At 43.1% G+C, this 23,869-nt stretch overlaps 1 protein-coding gene across 8 annotated transcripts in view; it reads left to right on the forward strand.

Moving 5' to 3' along the window:
• IDE (insulin degrading enzyme) overlaps nucleotides 1-23,869 on the forward strand; it is a 109,528-nt gene that overhangs the window by 33,497 nt on the left and 52,162 nt on the right. For all 8 annotated transcript variants that reach the window (XM_053306780.1, XM_053306782.1, XM_053306775.1 and 5 more), the window contains 6 exons: nucleotides 3,849-3,961; nucleotides 4,576-4,738; nucleotides 13,331-13,423; nucleotides 14,318-14,409; nucleotides 16,851-16,931; nucleotides 18,956-19,059. In XM_053306780.1, coding sequence (XP_053162755.1) covers nucleotides 3,849-3,961; nucleotides 4,576-4,738; nucleotides 13,331-13,423; nucleotides 14,318-14,409; nucleotides 16,851-16,931; nucleotides 18,956-19,059 — 646 coding nt within the window. The remainder of the gene's footprint in view (nucleotides 1-3,848; nucleotides 3,962-4,575; nucleotides 4,739-13,330; nucleotides 13,424-14,317; nucleotides 14,410-16,850; nucleotides 16,932-18,955; nucleotides 19,060-23,869) is intronic.

The raw sequence follows: 23,869 nt of genomic DNA on the forward strand, positions 1-23,869 counted from the left end.
CTATACCTGTACCAGATCTAAGAGTTAGGCCTGTGAACATTATATTTGATAAAATTATTTTAATATTCTTTATACATAGGGGTATATGTAGATCTGGATTGTGATCTGTTGAATCCATTAGAATGAGTTCTGTGCCTGCGTTTCTTTTCTGCGCTTGTGCCCCACCCCATGTGACCACGTGGCTATTTAAGGCGGGAGGAACGCTAGCACCTCAGTTCCTTTTCGACAGCCGTAGCGATTAGTTCCTCCATCACTGTGGCTCCTTAGTTCTGGTTTCTTGTCTTCGTGAGTTCTTTTTAAAAAGAACAAATTTTATTTATTTGGTATTCAGACTCTGAACTGTTAATCAACTACGTTTTTGGTAATCCACACGGCTTAGACGATTAGATTGGACAGATATTTTGGCTTGATTTGGAGCGAAGCTCAGATAATGACAGTGGACCCTCCTCAAACGCTCTGAAAAAAGAATGGGGAAAAAAGACTTTCAAACACTGTCCTAAGTGTAGCTCGAAATTACCCTCATAAGATGGGCATGACTTGCGTTTACTATGTCTGGGGGAAGCACACATTAACTCTACTTGTAAAGTCTGCCAGTCATTCTCTAAGCAAATGCACCGAAACAGATAACTTCTTCTGAGGGCAGCTCTCTACGATGATGTTTTAAGTACCCCAGGCCCATCTAAGGAAGGGGCACAGTCAAGAGAAGTTAGTTCGAGGGCTGAGGAAAAATCCTAGTCTAAACCCTCGACATAAAATTTTAAGTCTCCACAGACACTGAAGCAGCATGGAGATAAAGGGGCAGATTCATCGGCGCCTGCCAAGAAAAAGAAGAAAACCTTGACATTGACCGCTACCCTGTTCCCTTAATTGGCTCAAGATTTAGTTTTTTGTTTTGGCATCAGAGCCATCAACACCGAAGGATTCGGCACCAACAGCACTGACACAAGAAAATTCGGCCCAGGTATCAGCATCGGTGTCGGAAACCCCTTGGACAAGTATCGTACTTGCCTCCTCTTTGACATGGAGTCAGCATATTGAGCCCTCGGTATCAATGTATCTCCCCTCAGCGCAGAAACCTTTGATACCGAAGCATCTCCAGCCATTGATATCAAAACCATCTCCCATGTTGAGCGTGATCTCGTTGTAAAGCACCGATAAGATCACTGTCGACGCTGAGAACCAATGTACCAGTTTCAGCTTCAAAACAGACTCGGACTAAAGAGTTCCAACTCCATTCAATAGCTATCCAAACAGATCCATGGGAACCAATGATTCCCACTCCTATTCAGCCACCCTGAGCAGATCAAGAACCTCACTCTTTGCCAGTTCCCTCCGAACAAAGTCACCACAGCTCATCAGACTTTGAGACTGATACAAAAACTATTGATCCAGATCTCTCTCCTGATGTGTCTATGCCAACACTTTTCATTTCCCAACTGAGGAAATGAAAGCCTATCATGTCCATCTGCGGCACTGGACTTGTCCCAGTTAGCCACTGTGGATGGTCCAGTATATAATTATATGGCCAAGTCCTTGTCAGCCTAATGTGTGACTTTGCCTCTTTTACCAGTGACCTCCAAAGCAGCGCATTGTGTGTGGGAGGTGCCACATACTTCAACCCCAACTTTAAAAAGGATGGAAGGACTTTACAGGGTGCAGGAACAGGAAAACACCTACCTATTGCAACACCCAGTGACTAACTCCCTCATTACAGACTGTGCAACTGCTTCAAGGTCAGGTAGATGCCACACCACTCCTGCCGACAAAGGGGGCCAGAAGTTGGATGTCTTAGGCAGAAAGGTATCCTCAGCATCATGTGTATCTGTCAAGATAGCCAACTATTCAGCACGTACAGCCAAATATAATTATTGTCTCTGAGAGAATTTAGGACAAGAATTGGATACTCTCTCTCCAGAGGTGTTTAAAGCCCGCTTTAAGAAAGTGCTGCTAAAATCAGCAGAAGTTACCTGGCAAAAGCTCAGTATTGCAAAACACTTGGCAGAATCAGAATCGAGCAACGAGCACCTCCATCATTTTAAGACATGCGTGGCTTTGCTCTGCGTCTTTTCAAGTTGATATGAAGGACAAAATTGAGGGTCTCTCATTTGATAAGAAAGGCCTGTTCTCTGAACAGACTGATATAACTATGGAGAAATTTAGAAAGTCAAAATTTCTAACACTTCTACATCCGCCTCCACCTCTTTGTATCTGGCAAAAGCAAAAACGTATAACAAACAACATTCTGGCTACAGGCAACAAGTTTGCCATGACATTAGAAAATCCTACCAGCCATATAACAAAAAATATTACCAGCCCAAGAATAAGAACAATCAGGGCCAGTGCAGTGCCAAGGGGGATGTCCCATCTTTGAAAGCAACAGCAGCCCATCGCTCTCCAGCCTGACTTTAACAGCCTACCCCAACAATGTCACGCAGAAAGGGATCGCTGCCCTACAACATCAATCAGGCTCACCTAACACCATCAGCCAACAACAACATCAGATTGGCATGCCATGCCCAAGCATGGTACCACATAACATCAGATCAGTGGGTGTTAAAGATAGTCTTTTCCAGGTTTGCTATAGAGTTCAAATCATGTCCGACCTTTCGAGGTGGTGGGTGCACTTCACAAGGGCTACTCTGGTTGTCCCACTGGCTAGTGGAACTCATCCTATTGACTTATAAGCTACAAAAGGTTCAGCCGCCAAAATCCATAAAAGTGCACTCTACCAGCGCATATGGTACCTCGGTGGCTCACCTATAGGGCATTTCATTCCAGGACATTTGTAGAGCAGCAACATGATCTTCTAAATGGCCCTTCGTACAACATTCCACCATTGACTTGCGCTCTGTGGCAGAGGCGAATTTTGGAGAGGTGTCATAAAAAGGGTGTTACAGTAATTTCTATTACTGCTCCCTCCTCGTAAAGGAGCTAACTAAACACCCATTCTAATGGATTCAACGGATCATGATCCAGATAAACAGGTTGCTTACCTATAACAGATGAACTGGTAGTCATCCACTGATATCCATTAGACCCTCCCTCTCTCCCCTCTGCAGTAGTGTGCAAATATTCGACTAGAACTCACCTGCTAATACAGCATAGGTTGCTGATTCTGGCGGTCTTCAAGGAACTGAGGTGCTTGCTCTCCTCCCGCCTTAAATAGCCATGTGGTTACAGGGGCAGGGTGCAAGCGCAGAAAAGGAACTGTGGTACTTCACACTGAGAGGCTTCCATGCAGACACAGAACTTCTTCTAATGGTTATCAACAGATCACTACCAGATCATCAGTTACAGGTGAGCAACCTGTTTTTATCAGGGTTGTGGTAGAAGTAGAAAATTTGATGTCAGATGAAGAATTTGGCATCCTAATAATGCCAACTTCAATTAAAAATAAATTCTAGCTCCAATGTTTGTAGATTGTTGCTTGAAAATATACAGGATAAACATGTTCTGATGTTCCAGGAAACCACAGCAGGACTGGGCAGGGCCTTGGTGACAAGCAGTTTCCTAGCACTCCCCAATCTCCATATCCTTTGTTTACTTCCTACTTTTTGCCTCCCCAGCCCATTCCTGATATTCCAGAGACTTTAGGAGCATGAATTTTACAGGCAGAGTACGTTATGCAGTGTAAAAAGGGACACAGACTGGTTTAATTCTTGGTACAAAATCTAGTTTATTGAAGGGAGTATAAAGTGCAGTGAGTTTGTAAGTACATGGCTTGCCTTAAGGCCCTGCTTATTAGCACTTTTTTCTAAAAGGAACAAAACACTTTTTATAAAATGTACCACATTGAGAGAGCCTGTTAACCATGAGTAAACTTTCTGTCTTGCACTTTTTTTATTTAGAATCTCTAGATGAGCTAACTAGTTTAGTAATGAAGCTGTTTTCTGAAGTAGAGAATAAAAATGTTCCATTACCAGAATTCCCTGAACATCCTTTCCAGGAGGAACATCTCCGGGTAGGTTTTGAAACTTTGTAACACCACAAATGGAGGTGAGATGGAGGACTCTTAAATTGTAACTTTAAAGTATATTTTAGTTTTCTGTCCATAAATATAGCTTAATTTAAGCAGTCAGAATTAAAGTGATACATTGGGTGTTGTAATAGGAGATTATTTGTGGTGTGACCAGACACCATAGTATGTGTGCTGCAATTTATATGGGTGGAGGTTGTTATGTACAGCCACAGCCTGTCATTTCCAAAAAGGTTGATAATGTTCTGATAGAAAATGTACTTGAGTAATAATGGTCTATACATTAAATAGGTATACAAACAGTGGATAGCATCTAGTGTATGTGATGAAGAGAGAACTCTGTAAAGGAAAAACATTAGATTGTCAAAGCACCGCCACTAACAGAGTTCTGGTTGGCAGGGACTAGAGATAGGGCTTTTTCCATTCTGGTCCCTCAACTTAACTAGTTTAATTCTATTATTCATTTACTTTATATATTGTATGTATTTTATTAATGTTGTGAGCTGCCCCAAGCAATAGTGTCCAGGACAGGCAGGTATAAATATTTTAAATAAATAATTAAGATTGAGTTTAAATCTGATCTTTCTTTGATTTCACAGCAACTTTACAAAGTGGTACCCATTAAAGACATTAGAAATCTTTATGTCACATTTCCAATACCAGACCTTCAGAAGTACTATAAATCAAACCCTGGTCATTATCTTGGTCATCTTATTGGACATGAAGGTCCAGGGAGCCTCTTATCTGAACTTAAAGCTAAAGGTAGGAAACATTGAACTTCATGTGGTCTTGAGAAAAATGCTCATTTGCAACTCAGTTCCTAATAACAGAAGTGAAGTAAACAAAAACGCTGCATTTCAATTTAATCCTCGTAGTCGTGCCTGATGTATGGAGAGTGCATCCCAGCACTCAGCTGATTGGCTGGGCACCAGCACTCAGCACCACTCGCAAGAGTGGTGGGCCGTTTGGGGAAGGGGGCAGCAAGGTGGCTGGCCGCTTAAGGAAGTGTGAAGCTGGCAGAAACTGGGGCAGGAGGTGGAGGGAGGGAGGGCAGGAAGAGAGACTGGGGCAGGAGGTGGGGGAGGGAGGGCAGGAAGAGAGGCTGGGGAAGGAGGCGGGGGTAGGGAGGGCAGGAAGAGAGGCTGGGGAAGGAGGCGGCGGGGGGAGTGTAGAAGAAACAACCAACCAATTGAATTCTCCCAACTAAAGCACTAAAAGTAAGTAAACTACCGCACAGATGCTCTGTGCGGGTTCAGCTAGATCTGGATAGTGGTCCCAACATTCATAAGCAGTGGGTTCTGTGCCTGCGCAGATCAGCTTTGGGCAGAATTCGTTAGCTCCTCGCGACGCCAGCAACTGCCGCCTGTACGTGACTGCAGTACCCTCTAGCGGCGGTTGGGTGTCTTCTCCCTCAGTTTTTTTCTGACCGCCATAGCGATCAGTCCTCGGATTAGTTTGCTCCTCGGATAAAGTTTATCTCTTGACCGATTAGACTCTCTGAAATTTGGAATGGACTTTGACTATTCTTACTGCTTAAATCTTTGGACTTGGTGCATTTCCAGACATGTTGAAACATGTCTGGAAAGGCAAAACTGTGTAAGGAAAAGACTACCTTTAATCGGTGTGGGAATTGCCGTGGAAAAATTCCCTCAACTGATGGCCACACTCTCTGTTTGTTTTGTTTGGGGGAGGCGCACAATACCAAGCAATGTTCCGTCTGCGCGACTTTTAACAAGCAGGTGTTGAAAAATCGTGACACGCGCCTTAAAGTATATTTGTTAGAAGAGGTGTTATTGCCTAAGAAGGCCCCCACGCTCCCAGTGTGGGGAGAGAGTTTGTCAATGGCTAGAACTATGATGTCTAAGATCTCGGCATCAATGACTAAATCCTCGACTTCGGCCGCCTCGACTTTGGCTGCCACGGCATCGAGAGACCAGGATCTCTTTAAGAAACCAGAGGGCCTGCGGGCCAGTCCTAAGAAGAAGGGCGGAGCTTCGGCAACAGAGCCTTTACGAAGCTTAAGCATAGGCATAAGGAGCGCCATGCACAGGTTGAGGTACACACACCCTCACCTACGGGCCTTCAGGCCCTTCAGATGTCTCGACATCAAGCGTCGTCTTTGTCCCCGGCACCAGCACCAAGGCAGTCACCATCAACACTGTGCACCTCCTGTAGCGCAGTGCATAGAGGGCGCTTGGTGTCGGGAGGATCACATTCGAACCCCACAGAGAGGCTTTTGGGTTTGACCTCGACATCGAGGGATTGCCAAATGGAGCCACCGCCGGCACCATGAACAACATCAATGTCGGGCACACTTGTGTTGGCGTCGACATCTAAGACCTCAGGGACCTCGACCTCGAGTTCTGCCTCGAACCCGAAAACTACCTTGACATCTAAGGCAGCTCAGGTGGAGGAGACGATGGCAGTGATTGTGGACACGGTGCTTGACGCCGATGTCGAGTTTGAAGAACAACAACACAATTTTATGGAAGAGGTCATTCTGCTACAGGAACAAGCAAGCTGCCCACAGCCACCCATGCGTGAGGTTACACAGGACCAGGGTACCACTCGCCTTGTCCGCCTGCTACGCTCAGAAGAGAGCACGCCTTCCACGGGGAAATTTACAGGATTTCAAGATGCTGATATTATGAGAGTACCTAGGACCCCCCCTCTCTCGCACTCCAGTCACTGGACCTTTGCCCCGTGGTGACTGAGGGTACTCCTACGTAGTGACTGGGGAGGAGTACTCCCTTTTCTCTCAGAGGCCTTTTCTCTCAGAGGGAACAAGAGCCCCCATTGCGACATCAAATGACAGAAGCTGCAGTGCAAACATCTGTTCTGCAGGTACAACACGCGGAGTCAGCCGTTCAGACCTGCCAACCACTGGCTTCTTGATGCTCTGTGTCGCTTCAGACCAGCGCTCTGCTGCCTCAGCGGAATGTGTCACTCCAGACCAATTTTACACCACAGTTAAGTCGTCCTCTAGGACTGCAGCTGCGCCAGACAGCTACGCAGACAGCTATGCAGTCAAGACAGCCTGCCACTCTACCACAACCGATTCCAGATGTCCCCACGGTAACAGAAACCTCACCTGTTTTCTCGGATGGGAATGATGACAGTGATGATGATGACTACACCTCGGAATCTTCTGAGCCGGACCCAATGGAACTGGAAGAACCAAGTCTGCCAGACCTGGATTCAAATGTGGCACCTATTCCATCCACATCACCTAACGAAGAGATGGAGTACCACCAGCAGGTGGCAGAGATGGCACGGGTGTTAGGTTTACACCTCAAAGAAAAAACTGCAGAGTTAGAAGATCCGGTGTACAATATGATGAAATTGGCTACCGGGCTACAGCCTGTGTTTATACCCATGCTACCTCATATTACCAGCGCAGCAAAATCGATGTGGGAAGTGCTTCAAACAACAGCACCCACCTCTAAACGATTGGAGGCATTGTATCGTATCCAGGAGGAGGAAAATGGTGATCTTATACATCACCCATTGCCTAATGCTTTGGTGGTGGATTATGCTACCACATCCAAGGGTGGCAAGAGGCATACGACACCAGCCAATAAGGAGGGCTGTAAGTTAGATGCTTTAGGCAGGCGCACATATTCCACAGCTTGCTTGTCTATAAAGATTGCTAATTACATTGCTTGTCAAGCAAAATATACTTATTCCCTTTGGGAGGCTTTGTTTGACCAACGAGCGAGCTTGGAACCAGCTGAATTAGTAAAGAACTTTGAATTAGTGTTTGTTAAAACCACTGCCGCAACCCGTCAGCAGTTGGCGAATGCGAAACATCTGGTGGAATCAAAGTCAAGGACATGAACCACGTCCATTGTTTTAAGGAGACATGCCTGGCTGAGAGCAACAGGCCTACAACCAGACATGAAGGACCGCATCGAGAACTTACCCTTCGATGGAGAAGGTCTCTTTTCTGACGAGAATGTGGAGTAGTGGAAAAAATCTAGGATTACGGCACACTCCTTTACAAACATGCATTATTCTACTTCTGCTTCTAGATACCAACCATATAATCACTACCAGCGAAAACAGTCTTCCTATCGCCAATCCAGCGATACGATAACGGTCACAAGAAACCTTACTACCCAAGTAACAGAGTGGCCCAGTTAGGCCATGCCAAAGTGGCTCCACAAGCCAAGCAGCAGCTTTGATCTGCGTCAGGGCCCGACTGCACACCACTGCAACCTCAAATTAAAAACTCCAAGGAACATCAGCCCAAGAACCACCATCTCCTTGTGTTCAGCCAGAGAGACCCTCAAACTGGCAAGCCATGCCCAAGTATGGCATCATATAACATCTGACCAATGGGTTCTTCGCATAGTCACGACAGGCTATGCTCTGGAATTGAAGGAGTACCTGCCTTTTCTCAGGATACAGTACACTCCCGAGACGCCAGTGCTGTGGGATGAGGTGCACAAGCTCTTGATGAAGGGAGCTATATCACCAGTGCAGTGGGCTCTAGGCCAGACAGGATTTTATTCTCGGTATTTTCAGATCCCCAAGCGTGATGGGAGGATAAGACCAATAATGGATCTCCGTGGGTTGAACCAATACATCGAAGTACAGAAGTTCAGGATGACGACGCTGAAAGCCATCCTTCTCCTCCTCCATGAGGAGCAATGGATTGCATCGCTCGATCTGAAGAATGCGTACTTCCATATCAGAATTCAGGAGACCCATCACAAGTATCTTCGCTTCATGATGGGCACAGAGATCTTTCAGTACAGTGTGTTGCCCTTTGGACTTGTCACTGCCCCAAGGGTGTTTACAAAGTGCATGGCGGTGATAATAGCTTACCTAAGGACCCAGGGGCTGTCGGTGTATCCTTATTTCGACGACTGGCTTCTGCCAGCCAAGTCACGAGAGCTATTGTTACAGGACATAAATGTAGTGACTTCCCTATTGGAGAGTTTAGGTATCCAGATCAACTGGGAGAAGTCATTCCTGGAACCATCAAGATGTCTACAATATATCAGCGCACAGTTGGATATGGAGGAACAGAAAGCATTTCTACTTGTGGAGCGCTTCCAGCGCATTCGGGAAATCATCCAGGGCTTTCAAAAAGAGGCCTGCACAAACCGCACGGAGAGTGCAGATGCTGCGCGACTCATGGCTTCTTGTATCACAGTGGTCCATTATGCGAAACTCAGGATGCACAAATTACAGGCGTGGTTTCTCAGAATGTATCACCCACGGCGAGAACCCCAGACCGAACAGGTCACACTACCGGAACACGTCTTGTCCTCCCTGGACTGGTGGACAAAGGAGGGGAACATGTTGGGGGGCATGCCTTTCCTACCCCCACAACTGATGGTCTTATTGACAACCGATGCCTCGATGTTGGGTTGGGGTGCCCACCTGCTGCACCATAGGGTCGGTGGATCCCGAAGGAGCGTATGCTGCACATAAATTTCCAAGAGCTCTTGGCAGTGTACAAAGCCTTGGTGGCATTTCAGGAACAGGTGATCGGCTGGTGCATCCAGCTGCAGATGGACAATACGACGGCCATCACTTATGTAAACAAGCAGGGATGAACAGTGTCCAGATCCCTCTGCAGTCTCAGCCTCCAACTATGGAATTGGTGTATCCTGCGCAGGATCTATTCCACCGCAATACACATCAAAGGCACGATGAATTGTCTGGCAGACTCCATGAGCAGGGATCTGCAACACTAGTGGGAACTTCATCCAGCTATGATTCGGCAACTGTTTATGTCCTGGGGGATGCCAAAGGTGAATCTGTTTGCAACCACGGAGAATGCGAAATGCGAACAATACTGCTCAAGAATGGGAATAGGACCACGGTTGAAAGACGATGCCTTTCAATTTCTTTCGAACCAGGGGCTGTTCTATGCCTATCCGCCAACGCCCCTGTTACCCAGGGTAGTAGCCAAACTCCTGCATGACAAGACACAAGCAATTGTAGTGGCTCCATGGTGGCCAAGACAGCCATGGTTCACGCAGCTACTCAGACTATCCTGGGGCAAGTTCAGGAGACTACTCCTCTGGGCGGATCTACTGACGCAGGACCAAGGCACCTTATTACACCCCAACCTGGGTATGCTGAGTCTAACCGCGTGTAGGATAGCCTTCTGAAGAAGATCCTCCTGAATACCAGGAAAATGTCCACCAGACGTAATTACAGGGCTAAATGGCGCAGATTCTGCATGCACGCTGCTGCCAAAGGATTTGATCCAAAGGAGGCTAGCCTGAAATCAGTCTTGCTCTACCTGACCACTCTGAAACAAAGTGGTTTAGCTAACATCTCCATAAAGGTCCACATGGTGGCCATATCAGATCACCATGACGGATGGGATGGAAAGACTGTGTTCACCCATCCGAGATGTAAAGATTTTATGAGGGGAATAAATAACCTATATCCACCAGTCAGGCTACCAACGGACAAATTGAGTCTTTCTTTAGTCCTTTCATCCCTAATGGAGGCTCTGTTCAAACCCCTTGCTGAGGCACCACTGAAACCTGTGACCCTTAAGACACTATTTCTGGTGGCAATTACTACAGCTAAGCGCATGAGTGAATTGCAAGCACTCCGTATTGATGAACCATATACAAAGATATATCCGGACCGTGTGGTGATGCGTCTGGATCCGGAGTTCAAGCCTAAGATTGTGACAGATTTTCATCTGAATACTGAGGTAGTGCTTCCTACCTTCTTCAGCAGTCCATCTTCTCCTCTGGAAAGGGCGATGCATTCCCTAGATGTCCGTAGGGCGCTGCTCTGCTACTTAAAAGCCACTCTCCATGTTCGGAAAACACGACATCTGTTTGTGAATTTGCAAGGGCTGTTCTCCGTCACGCTAGAAATTGTCCTTCTGGTTACATAGGAACATAGGAACCTGCCATATACTGAGTCAGACCATTGGTCCATCTAGCTCAGTATTGTCTTCACAGACTGGCAGTGGCTTCTCCAAGGTTGCAGGCAGGAATCTCTCTCAGCCCTATCTTGGAGAAGCCAGGGAGGGAACTTGAAACCTTCTGCTCTTCCCAGAGCGGCTTCATCCCCTGAGGGGAATATCTTGCAGTGGTCACAAATCAAGTCTCCCATTCAGATGCAACCAGGGCAGAGCCTGCTCAGCTATGGGGACAAGTCATGCTTGCTACTCTAAGACCAGCTCTCCTCTCCTTAGTTAGTGGAGCTGATAAAGATGGCTTATGACCAGCAAGGTCAACAACCTCCAGTTTCCATTAAAGTGCATTTGACAAGGGCGTATGCCACATCGGCTGCACATTTGGCAGGCATTCGCTTCAGTGATATCTGTACAGCGGCTACATGGTCATCTCATCAGACATTTGTCAAGCACTACGCCATAGATCTGCGGAATGCAGCTGCTGCGGAATTTGGTCGGGCTGTCCTTAAGCGGGTGTTACAGTGACTTGCGACGCATGCCCACTACCATCATGGCAGCTCGTAATTCACCCACTACTTATGGTTTGCCTGCTAACTTGGCAAAGAGGCACCTGTTAAATGTGGTGATTCTCTTTATTTAGCAGGGGGAGAGCAACTGGCCCTATCCACCCCCAGCGCAGTACCTCCAGTGACTGTTGCTGGTGTGTGTCTATCTTGTGTTTCTTTTTAGATTGTGAGCCCTTTGGGGACAGGGATACATCTTATTTGTTTATTATTTCTCTATATAAACCGCTTTGGACACTTTTGTTAAAAAGCGGTATATACATATTTGTTGTTTGTTTTTTTGTTTGTTATGAATGTTGGAACCACTATCCAGATAAACAGGTTGCTTACCTGTAACAGATGATCTGGAAGTGGTTCCACATATTCATAAAACCCGCCCGTCCGGCCCCACAACGTACTGACAAGTCACTGGACCATCAACTCGTGGCGATAGAGCAAGTGTCAACGTGCCACGTTGGTCATCAAGAAACTGAGGGAGAAGACGCCCAACCACCGCTAGAGGGTACTGCAGTCACTTGCAGGCGGTGGTTGCTGACATCTTGAGGAGCTAACGAATTCTGCCCGAAGCTGATCTGCGCAGGTGCAGAACCCACCACTTATGAATGTATGGAACCACTTCCAGATCATCTGTTACAGGTAAGCAACCTGTTTTTCTCTTTATTTTGTGTCTGTGGGTATAGTAGGAAACACTAGATTTTTAAAATAATGACTCCCTTATCTAAAAATAATAATAAGGTATCCTATCGGATGCATAGTATTGTGCCTGCGGAATTGGCACAAATCTCCTCATTCTTGTCAGAAGCCATGTATATTTTTGCTGCAAGTGCACATATACCAGTGGGTGATCATTTGGTTCCCATGTTGTAATTTGCTCATTTTCAGAGGTTGACAATGCATTGCTTAGTTAATGCAAAACCACATTTTGGTGACCAAGAGCACCCCTGCAGGATTCCCCCTCCTCTTCTTGGTTTTCATTAACCATAGTTTGCCTTAACATGTGAATTGGCAAAGCAGTTGCTGCTTTTCCTCCCAACCCATGGTTTACAAAACCGTTTCAGCTTGTGTCTTGAAACTGTGAGTTGGAGGTAAGGTGCTAAAGCAACTGCATAATTTAGACAGTATGCCGAGATGTGGTTAGCAAAACCAGAAAGTGGAGGGGCACTCTTGATTGTTTTGACGTTGCTTCTGAATTCTGCTTTAATCACCAAACATTGTACTACGTGTGTATGAGTTCAACTGGTGATTTTTTAATTTAATTTAATTTTATTATTTTTGGGTTTTACTGCTGGTGCATTTCAGTGTTTTATTGTGGGGGTTATTGATGGCTGTTTTATTTGTGCTGTAAACAATAGCTTTGGGAGGTTTCATCAGATGTGTGGCTCAGTTCAGACACTTAAGGCTTTGAAAGACGCTGAACAAATTGTGGACTCACACCTCCTTTCTTCTCTGTTGCCTGTTGAATGCTAAGCGAAGTTTGCAGTGATATCCAAATTGGCAAACTATGTTTAGCACTAGCTTCCAAATCACAGTCAGAAACCCAATTCAAACCATATAGGAAATAGAGGAAGAAGCTGCTTATTAGAAGGGAGGAGAGAGGTTCTTTCACAGTCTTCCATGGTTAGGAGGGTAATCTATATTGGACCTTTACTAATTTATCTTGCACCATAGCCTATCATTTAATGTACAAATATACTGTATTTTTGTTTATATGTAATCTCATTCTATCATTTTCATCTGTTTCTTCCTTTATAGTATTATATGGTAGGAATTAACCAGGGAAACTCTTTTCGTTCTAAATTTGATGTATTTGTATGTGCAAAATACCGCAAGATTAAGAAAACAATAACAAACCATTTTGTGTATGTTAAGTATCATTCCTTCATTTCACAGGCTGGGTAAATACACTGGTTGGAGGACAAAAGGAAGGTGCTAGAGGCTTCATGTTTTTCATCATTAATGTTGATCTTACTGAAGAAGGACTTTGTAAGTAAAAAATCTTCTTAATGAAATGTGTGAGAACATACTAATCTAAATGCACTATTCCAAAAAGGCTTTTTATGAATTTATGACTTAGAAATAATTTATAGGAAAAATTCACATTAAATTAACAGCAGTGGGATAAATGAGTTGGTTAAGAACTTAATTTCCACAACCTCAACCTCAAAATTTCAAACATATTGGTGCTTGAATTTTTCTGAACTCTAACTTTTTTTGTAAATTATTTTCAGAGATGGTTGGACAAATGCATGACCCTGTAGTTTTATGTTCAATTGCTATAATCTGTGTGCTGTTTTGCGTTACACAAATGTAAAATATTATGGAATATCTCAGTGTGTCGGGCATACTATGTATGTATCAAAGGGAAATACTTAGTACTTTCAGTAATACTTAAGTGCTTCCTTTGTACTAGTTTTCCTCTGTCAAAAAACTGAGCTGTTACTTTGAGTATAAGGGCAGAACTATATGTGGCACATGAGATTTTTGATTAGTATATCCTGCAATTCATTTATGTATATAAAATCTAACTGATAGCCCCATCTGACTACTTTGATTATTGGAGAAGTGGTGCATGGGAAGAGAGTTTCCATTTGTCTCTTATATCCCATTCAGCGAATTGCAGCTTTTGGGAGTGGAGGGAGGGATTTAATTGAGAAAAAGGTTAAACATCTTCTTGGGGAGCTTCTCTTCCTCGGTCCTCACAGCAGCTAGGTGGGGCTGCTAAGTTGATTTAAAAAAATAAAAAATCATACACATACTAGGAGCCTAATTGCAAACCTCCCATGTTGCACCTAGCTTTCTTCTGTGAAAAATGAAATGTTTTAAGTTTCTGTTTCTCAGAGTAACTGCATGCAATCTTTTCCTTTTCCTTTTCTAAAGTACATGTGGAAGATATTATTTTTCATATGTTCCAATATATCCAAAAACTACGCACAGAAGGGCCTCAAGAGTGGGTTTTTCAAGAATGCAAGGTATGTTATATCTGCATAATTATGATTTTCTTTCAAACACTTTTATGGATACCCACACTGGATTTTATTTATTTATTCATTCATTCATTCATCACACTTGTATGACCCCCGAACACGGGTCTCTGGGCGGTTCACAATGATATAAAATGGTTAAAAACACATATTAAAAAAATAAAAACTAACAATTTAGAAACCAGTCACAAAATTAAAACCTATATATTATCCAGGAGCTGAAAAAGCCTGAGTAAAAAGATGAGTTTTAAAATGTTTTTTAAAAATTGTCAGAGATGGGGAGGATCGTATCTCAATAGGGAGTGCATTCCACAGTCCCGGGACAGCAACTGAGAAGGCCCGTCTCCGTGTGGCCTTCAGATGAACTGGCGGCAACTAGCACTTTGTATTTTGCCTGGAAACCTGTAGGCAGCCAATGTAACTCCATCAGCAGAGGTGTAATGTGGTCTCTCCAAGATGACCTAGAGACCAGCCTGGCCACTGCATTCTGAACCAACTGAAGTTTCCAAACTACGTACAAAGGCAGCCCCACGTAGAGCGCATTACAGAAGTCAAGTCTGGAGGTTACCAATATATGTACCACTGTTTTGAGGTCACTGAAACCTCAAACAATAGAAATAATTTTCTCTTATTGAAAACATTTTGATTAGAAATGGATATTTCTAATAAGGTTTTTCTTATCTATGAACAAAGAACAAATAAACAGACATCTTAAATGAACCAAATGTACCATATTTTCTGTTGGAAAGGCCACATCAGCATAAACGCTGCACCATTAAAAAACAGCTGAAATGTTTTACAATCCCATCAGAAATGCTGCATTAGCATAAAGACTGCAGCTAAAGCACCAAGTACACCCTTCCCTCCATTTCCCCTGGAGTGCCGTTGCACTCTGCTTGGGGCATTTCAGCCTCTTGTTCTCTGCCCCTGCCGCCGAAGGTGTTTGCTTTGGTGGGGGTAGCCAGGTTGGGCCTCCAGCAAGGCCATGGCCATATTTAGGGCTGGTGCATGCTGCTTGGAAGAGTGACTGCAGCTGAGTGGTGGAGCCGATCTTCTACTGCTGGGAAGAGCTTTCAGGGCCAGCAATACAGGGAGGTAAGAACCTTCTAATTTCCACTTAAAGGTGATTTCCAGCACCACCGCAGCACCCACACTGGCAGCTAAATATGAACATGGCCTTGCTGCGGACCCAACCTGGCCACCCCCGCTCAAGCAGACACCTTCGAGGAGGGGAAGGGAGATGAAGGGACTGAAATGCCCCCACACGGAACACAAATGGCACTCTATGGGAAATGGAAATGTGGGGAGAGCATGCAAACCCAGGGTCAGGAAGGCCCAATTGTGCTGTCACTGCTCCTCGTCTGGCACTTCTGTTCCTTCCAGGCCCCCTAAGTCACATGGAGCCTATTGCTGGTTGGAGGGTCCTGCTGTGCTGCTGCCATGCCTACTTCTCTTGCGCCCTAATTCTGTCATAAATGCCGCAGGCACCTTAAAACAACGTTTAAGAACATACATGCCATGCTGTTTCCACCGGAAAACATTGTAATTTGTAACTTTGTACACTTGTTCACTGATTCTACGAAAGATTAAAACACTTAACTTCCATTTATTCCATCTACTAGTTAAAGGCCCATGAAATTCCATAGATGGAGTAATGGTGTAATTTTAACAGGAGAGTTCACACCTGTTGCCATTGTCCAGCTTCTTTCCCCACAGTCACCACTCTGAACTTCTGCTCTGTTCTAGTCACTACCACAGACTCTTGGCCTCAATGCACATATGGAGAGCAAGATCTGGAGGTTTAGCACTGGCCTTCATGGTAGGAGGGGGAGAAGGTATGGGTTTCTTCTCCCATCCATTTTTGTGGGAAATAATTCTTTTGTATAGGATTCTGAACAGGCAGAGGAAGACTGGCTTATATGTGGTCACTCATTAAAAATGTAACATTGTTAATGAACTGATACATGATAGAGTTTTACTTAGAATCTGTTCAAGAAAAGTCATGTACTTTCTTTAAATACATCTTCATAGTGCTAATAATCCTATTTCTATTCAAAATAACTTAATAATAATTGGAGTTCTGGTTCAGAGGATTGTAACCCTCTTATCATTTTTACTTTGCAAGGTCTCTAACTTGCAGTCACTGTCCTTTGTGTACTTAGCATTGCAATTAGTTAGCTGTATTGTGTGTTTAACTTCTTAATGCTTTTGAATTCAAGTAACAGGTTTTGCTTCTTCAGTCCCATAGAAACTTTTTGGTATTTGAAAACATTCACTAAACCACAGTGGATTAAATTAATCTCCGATCTGAAAAAATCAAATTAAATCAATGTCCAAGCTTAATTTCCATTATTACTTTTAAATGCTACTCTAACAGTTTGTTTCAATATAAGCATTGCTTTATCACTTTATATTCTTTCTCTTTCTAGGATCTAAATGCTGTAGCCTTTAGGTTTAAAGATAAGGAAAGGCCCCGAGGTTACACATCAAAGCTTGCAGGAATGCTGCATGTAAGTTATGAGTTTTTATTTTGGGATATTTGTTATGAGATTTAGCATACACTATTATGCATTTAATTTGTATATGTTTCTTTATACTCTTGAAACTTGACAGAAAATTTTTCGCATCACTGACACTCATACAATATAATGTCTGAATATGGCCTTAACTGCCACTGTAAAGACTGGTGGTGGTAATCAGAGGTGCACCTAGGTAATTTTGGAGCCTGGACCTAAAGGCCTTTGGAGGGGCCCCCTGCCCTGCAAATTTAGGATTATCATGCTCGGTCAAGTGACCACACCACCTGGGACAGACTAAAGAGGATTGCCGGGGGTGGGGGGTGGGGCAGAAGCTGTGGAGGCCCTGGACTTCGGCCTGGAAGTCTAGGGGTAAGAGTGCCTATGGTGGTAATAATTGCTCTTTTCAAACCAGTGTCTCCTTTTATAAGATTGATGGTGGCACCCATTGCCAAGTCAGGGCTGGAACCCACACTTTTGCTGCATGTAGCTGAAGAGTATACATCGTTTCATTTTTTCTTCCTAGCATAGTTGAACTAAGTACATGAATACTATTTAATCACTGGAGCATTTATAATGCTTATTGGTTAATGAGTTTTCCTGTACTGTACTTATCTGAGACCTGACCCAGAAAACATGTTATCTTCTTTTCCATCCATAATGCTATTAGGATTTATGCTATCTATTAGTGTTTTCAGTGTTGAGATTCTTAATATCTAAACCTCTAAAAAAAACTCTACAGTGACCTTGTTTACTAACATCCCATGTAGATGTAATCATAGCTCTTGATTTTCAGAGCATTCTTAGGGGCAAGCAAATGAAGAAGTATTGAACTTTTGTCTGTCTTTTGAGAATTTAGTTCATATACTTAACAATCCTGTTAGAACTCCTGAAATGGTTTCTTAAAATATCTGTTAAGAAGTGAGAATTCTAAAGCATTGCTCTTAGCATCGCAGTAACTTCTTCCAGCCACTAGAGGCATGAGACTTGAGTATTTGCAGGGGTTCTATCCTCCACAGTTACTGCGGTTACGGAAACCATGATTACTGAATCATTGGGGCAATGGGATTGCGGGGGTTAGCTTTCTGGAGGCGCAAGAATTGCCAAAAAAACTGGGAAACTAAGGTTTAAAAGGGCAAAATAAAGTGCCCTACTGTGCTCTGTGGGCCTCCAACGATCCAGCAAAGCTGCACCCCCCCCAAAAAAATTGGAAATAGTCCTTTTTGGGGCATTGCCTTGTGATTTTTCGTGGGGGGTTTCAAGTAAACGAGCCACAAAAGAGCTCTTTCCCAAAATGGAGGCCGGAAATGATCTCTGCAGTCATTTTCAGGTGCCTCTGACGCATGGATATGCAGAACTAACCCCTAATGGGCTGGTTTTTTTAACCTGTATGTTGAGCTCAGTGTCATTCACCCGACTGCTGATATGCAAAAACACGGATGGTGGATCTGCATATAGCAGGGTCCACCTGTAGATCTCTCTTGGTCAGTTAACAGTCAGTTGGAACTGTTCAGTTGTTGAAGGCTAGTACCTGTTTGGGTATGGTGTTCAATGTCTCTCTCTCAGTACGTGATACTTAGTTTATTAATAAATATTTGTTTGTTTTTTGAACTCAACCTAAAGCCTCCAGATAATTTATTGGGCTGAACTTCTTTACCACCAGAGCATACTCTGCTGTGTGAAGACTTTAATATTTCTCCTCACACGCCTCAACAATACCAAGAACATGTTTACCTAATGCTTGCTTCTATATACTGCCAAAATATCCTGCAGGGGTCAGCATTTATCGCTTTTTATCCTGTACGTTAAATGTCATCCACATTCTTAGAATCAATTGTCTTTTTTTCCTGAGCTGCTGAAACATAATCCCTGAGGCACCTAAATGTTGTAATTCCTTCTGTATAATCATAATACCTGGATTTTGTTTGTCTAATATTGTGCAGAAAAGGGGTTGGGGTTTGTTTGTTTTTTGCCTTTTTTGATCTAGACTAAAAGCACATCACTTTAATTTATTTTAGTATTATCCTATAGAAGAAGTTCTTGCTGCTGAATATTTACTTGAAGAATTTAGGCCTGATTTAATAGAAATGGTATTGGATAAACTGAGACCTGAACATGTCCGGTAAGTTCTATTGCCAGATCTTGGTATTACGTGCTGATTAATGTAGGTGCTTAGTACTGTTTTGGTAAACAAATAGTACTAAATCCCACATAACACAGATGCTCATACAAACCAAAGAACTATTTGAAGAACTATTTAAGTTTGCCTACTTTATGGAAAGAAAAAACCCTAGTAGAATATGTCTTTAGTGAAAGGAGAGAAGCTCATATTTTGTATTTACTCTTCTGATTTGTAATCATAGAGAAGTAATCATTGTGTGTCTCAGTAAAATAAATCATGTGCCCTTCTTTAAGTTGCCAGCAAGGCGTCCAAATTGTGGACACATCCCTTTAAAAAAAGAGGGCTTACACAGCCCCTTTAAAGCAGATGAGAGAAGGTCAATATCTGTTCCTCCTTCTATCGCTGCCATTGCCATAATCCCGGCACTTCCCCTAGCCATGCCTGCATGCTTTTGAGGTGTCTCCCAGCTGCCCCTGTGTGATGTCAGCACACACATATTCTCTGTGCATGCACAGCGGCCATTTGCTTGGTCAGCATGTGCGGAGGCCATGTGGATGTCAGTGTTACATGGGGGCAGCTGGGAGATGCCCCGTCCGCATACAGGCTGGGGGGAGCACTAGGATTATGGCAATAGTGGCGGGAAGAGGAGCAGATATGGACTTGCTCTCCTCTGCTTTAAAGGGGCTGTGTAAGCCCTCATTTTTAAAGGGATGTGCCTGTGATTCGGACACCAAATCACATTTGGGTACATGCCTAGTAAATATGTCGAAACTACAAATGTGCTGTAACTACACTACTAACATTCCGCCATTTTTATCAAAGTTTCATGTCTTTGCCACTGACTCTTCAAAACATCCTCCAAACCAAGGTTGAGAGGACTGTAAATTATCTGCAGACTCCTTCCTACCCTCTCATACCAGTTTCCTTCACAGTTTGTTGTTTAGTGATAACCATAGTTTGCCATGATGTATGAATTAGCACACTCTGGTTAGTTCTTGTCCTCCAACCCAGAATTGGAGAACATGTTTTGTTTCCAGAGTTATACATGCTCCACTGTGCTTATAGAAGGTGCCTGTGCCCCAAACTTGGTGATTCTCTCTCCTTATAACCCTGTCACACCCTCCTGGAGAACCCCTTGATTCTCAGGAGAGGCTTTTGTGGGGCAAGGGGCTGCTATGGAAATGCACACATGGGAATGTCCAGAAAACATACAAGTTGTAGGCAGGAGTAGAAAATGGGGATGAAAAATGTAGGACTGGATTTTGAAGGAAGGAGATAGAGAGTGGAAAACAGCAGGAAAGCCCCATTGTGTGAGTGAACTTCCATTGTACAATTGCACAATCGATAGAACGTATTGTTTGAAGTGAGTTTTGTATTTTGGTTGGAAGGAAATATTTTGATTTGAACATCAGGGCAAACTATACTTATCACTAAATAGGAAACAGAGAATTTAACTTGCAGGGGAAAGATGGAGAACATGAGTTCCCAGCTCATAGTCTTGGTCATCCAGACTGTGGTTTACAGAATCATCTGAAGTGGCTCTTCGCCATGGTGCTCTGAAGAGTCACTCTAGAGGAAGTGATTCATCATGGCTTCTACCTAGGTTCCGTTGTATTTGCATTCAACCCATACAAGATCAAAACTTGGGTGAGAGTGTCCATGTCAACAGACCTGAGCCTCACCTTGCTTTACATGAGCCTTACAAAAGGAAGCAGCTTGTTCAATACAATTTGTATTATTTGCCTGTTGCAGAGAAAAAACACAATTGTCCACTGGCAGCAGAGGGGATTTTTCATTCACCATGAGAGAATTTATATATGGAATGAAGATTACTATAACTCTGTTATAGCAAATATCTGCTAGTTTTTTTAAAAATGGAATTGCCGTTTTTGTTTGTCCAAGTAGTCATTGCACCTAGCAGAGGCTAATTGAACTAAGCCTGCACCCCATTTTTAGACTATTACAAACTGCAGATGTTGGGGCTCTTCTATCATGCTCAAATTTTTGTTGTGCCTAACATCCATTCTTTGTGTTGCTTAAAATCCAACCTGATGATGAGTTTTGGAGAACGTGAAAGCCTGCTCACTACTTTATGATATTTTTAGTTGGTTTTAAGGTATTACTCTAGTTTGGTGTTTGAATTTTTTTCTAATGGACCAACACAGCAGCCTATTATTTTTGGTAGGTATCATAGTCTATTTAGCCCCACAATACATGTTTCTAATGATAGACTCCAGCCTTCATAATTGACTTTTGAGGGGTGTGTGTGTGTGTGTGTGTGTGTGTGTGAAGCAATGGTTCTGTGGGTGTTTCTATTAGAAACACTTAGATAAGCAGTGTTCTTTCAGTGCCAGTGACAGAACTGTTGCTATAGAAACTAATTTCAAAAGGGGAAAAAGCTTCTCTTATACTATTGTATTGCTCTTATGTCAGTATATTATGTAGAAGAAGGTTGTGTTGAGTGCAGCATTTATAGCACAGAATCGTCCATCTTGAGATATTGTTTGGCAGCCAAGAACAAGGTTAAAATGAAAATTTGCTCGTTATTTTTGTGTTTGGTTCAGTTCTATCTATTGTTTTCAAGTCTTTATACTAAATGTTCAAGCTGATGAGTGTTGCATGAATCCAACAGTCCTTTAGTCTTCTCATTAACTACTAGTTAGCTCTGCAATGCAAAACAATGTTGATAGGAAATGTTTTCCCTTGCACATAATTGGCAATAGAGGTGCTCATTACTCCTGCTATTTTACATTAAGTTTTTCTTTTTCTTTTGACTGGAGAAATCAAAAGCAGTTCCTTATTAAACAAAGTGGGTGGCATCCAGACCTTTGGTGGAGCTGTTCTGTCAGCAGAAGCTTCTTCAACAAAGAAGCAATGTGCTTCTTTCGTGCGAGCACAGCACTATTTCCGTGAACCGAAGGAACTTCTGCTGTCAGAACACCTATCTGCAAAAGGTCTGGATGCAGGCCTGTAACCAGCCTCAAAAAAATTGGGGGGGGGGGCATGGATTGCAGAAGTCAGGGGAGGCAGGTTATTAAATGTTCAGTGAAAAGTCAGTGAGGCCAGGGAGGAAAGAGAATTTTTTTTGCGTGGCAGGTACACACCATGTCACCAGCTGTCTGGAAGTCAGCTGCTTGGAAATTCTAGTCAATGTGAAACTTTGAAATCCCATTAAAATTGATGGGAAACAAAGGGTTAAAATGTTGCCAATAGCATGGCTGTCAAAACATGTTGTATTTTCTATCTGAAATTAAATTTTGTTCAGGAGAACCCATTATCCATGGGGGGGGTGCAGATAGCAAAACTGCAGATAAGGGGGGCATTAGGGCAGTGGGAATTAGGGTGTTAGGTTCCTGAGGCAGCAAAAAATGGGACAAAAAGGACTTAAATTGGGGGAAATTGGGGTTGGGGAGCAGTGTTCCCTCTAACAGGGATTCCCAGAGGTTGTTGACCACAATTCCCAGAATCCCCAGCTGCAATGGCTTTTGCTTGGGGATTATGGGAGTTGTAATCAACAACCTCTGGAAATCCCTGTTAGAGGGAACACTGGTGGTGAGTGCTCTGCCATGCTCTGTGCATCCCCCATTGTCAAGCAGTGCCCCCCCCAAGTCCAAAATCGTAGGTTTTTTCTGTGAAAAATCACAGAAAAATGTTGTTCAGAAAAATGACTCCTGCCCTCAAAATGGCAGGCTGATCCGCCCACCCCCAACCCTTGGGCACTTGAGTTTTAACCCTTTAATTGGTGAATTTTATCATGTATACTGAGGTCGGGTGGCAATTACCCATCTGAGGATATGCAAAACCATGGATGCCGTGTCTGTGATTAACAGGGTTTGCATGTATGGCCTGATTTATTTATTTTCAAATGTTTTTTAAGAAAAGTTTGAAATTTATTCAGGAGCATCTGGAGTATATTGTAAGTTTTTCTAATTGCTGGGAAGGAAATGTAGACACAATAAAAATAAGTCAAAATTTTTGTCAAGAATTTAATTTTTAATGATATAGTGTATTCCCTGTACACTAGCTCTTGCTTCTCTCTGTGGTTATGGCTTTAACAAACCAGTAGATAAAGCAAAGTATTTTAATAATCTTTAATTTGAAAAGGTGGCTGACCATTGATTCATCTGCCTCTTCCCACTTATACAAGCTACCATTACTACATATTAATGCTCTCTCGTCTGCCAGAAGTTTATCCATACAGAAGTCATAGTGCTTTTCAGTACTTCTCAGTGTTTTCCCTGAGTATGGGAGCTGCAGCAACTACTACTGTTACTATTACGAATATTTATATATTGCTTTTCAAATTGTTCTCAAATATGAAAAGAACAAGCCAGCAAAGTCTTGTGGCTTCCCCTGGAGTGATGAGAGAGTGAGCAACACACTCAGAGTCCGAAACCAGAATGCTGTACCATGTTTCTCCTGGTGGGAAACATTATGTGAAATTATACTTTTTTTGTATTTACACTTGGAGCAAAAAGAAAGAAAGGTTTTTGTACAGAACCAGTGTCTGAAAATTATCAGTGTGAGTTGATTTAATGCTTAATGACATCAGTTCTTAATTTTCTGTAAGCGGCAGGTATACAAGTTCTATTGATTTTGAAATAACTTTGCTGAAATGCAGTAGTCAAGAAATAATAGCTGCAATGGGCACTGTTGTAAATTCACTTCCTATGGAATTTTTGTCCTACACTGTTGAAACTTTAAACAATCCTTAAATATAAAGTAAAATAAATATAAACAGATTTCTATACCATGTATAACCAAAGTCTCAAGGTGGTTCAAAACCAGTTAAAACTTCCATAAATGTAAA

The sequence above is a fragment of the Hemicordylus capensis genome, chromosome 3 (assembly GCF_027244095.1).
Source record: "Hemicordylus capensis ecotype Gifberg chromosome 3, rHemCap1.1.pri, whole genome shotgun sequence".
NCBI lineage: Eukaryota > Metazoa > Chordata > Lepidosauria > Squamata > Cordylidae > Hemicordylus > Hemicordylus capensis.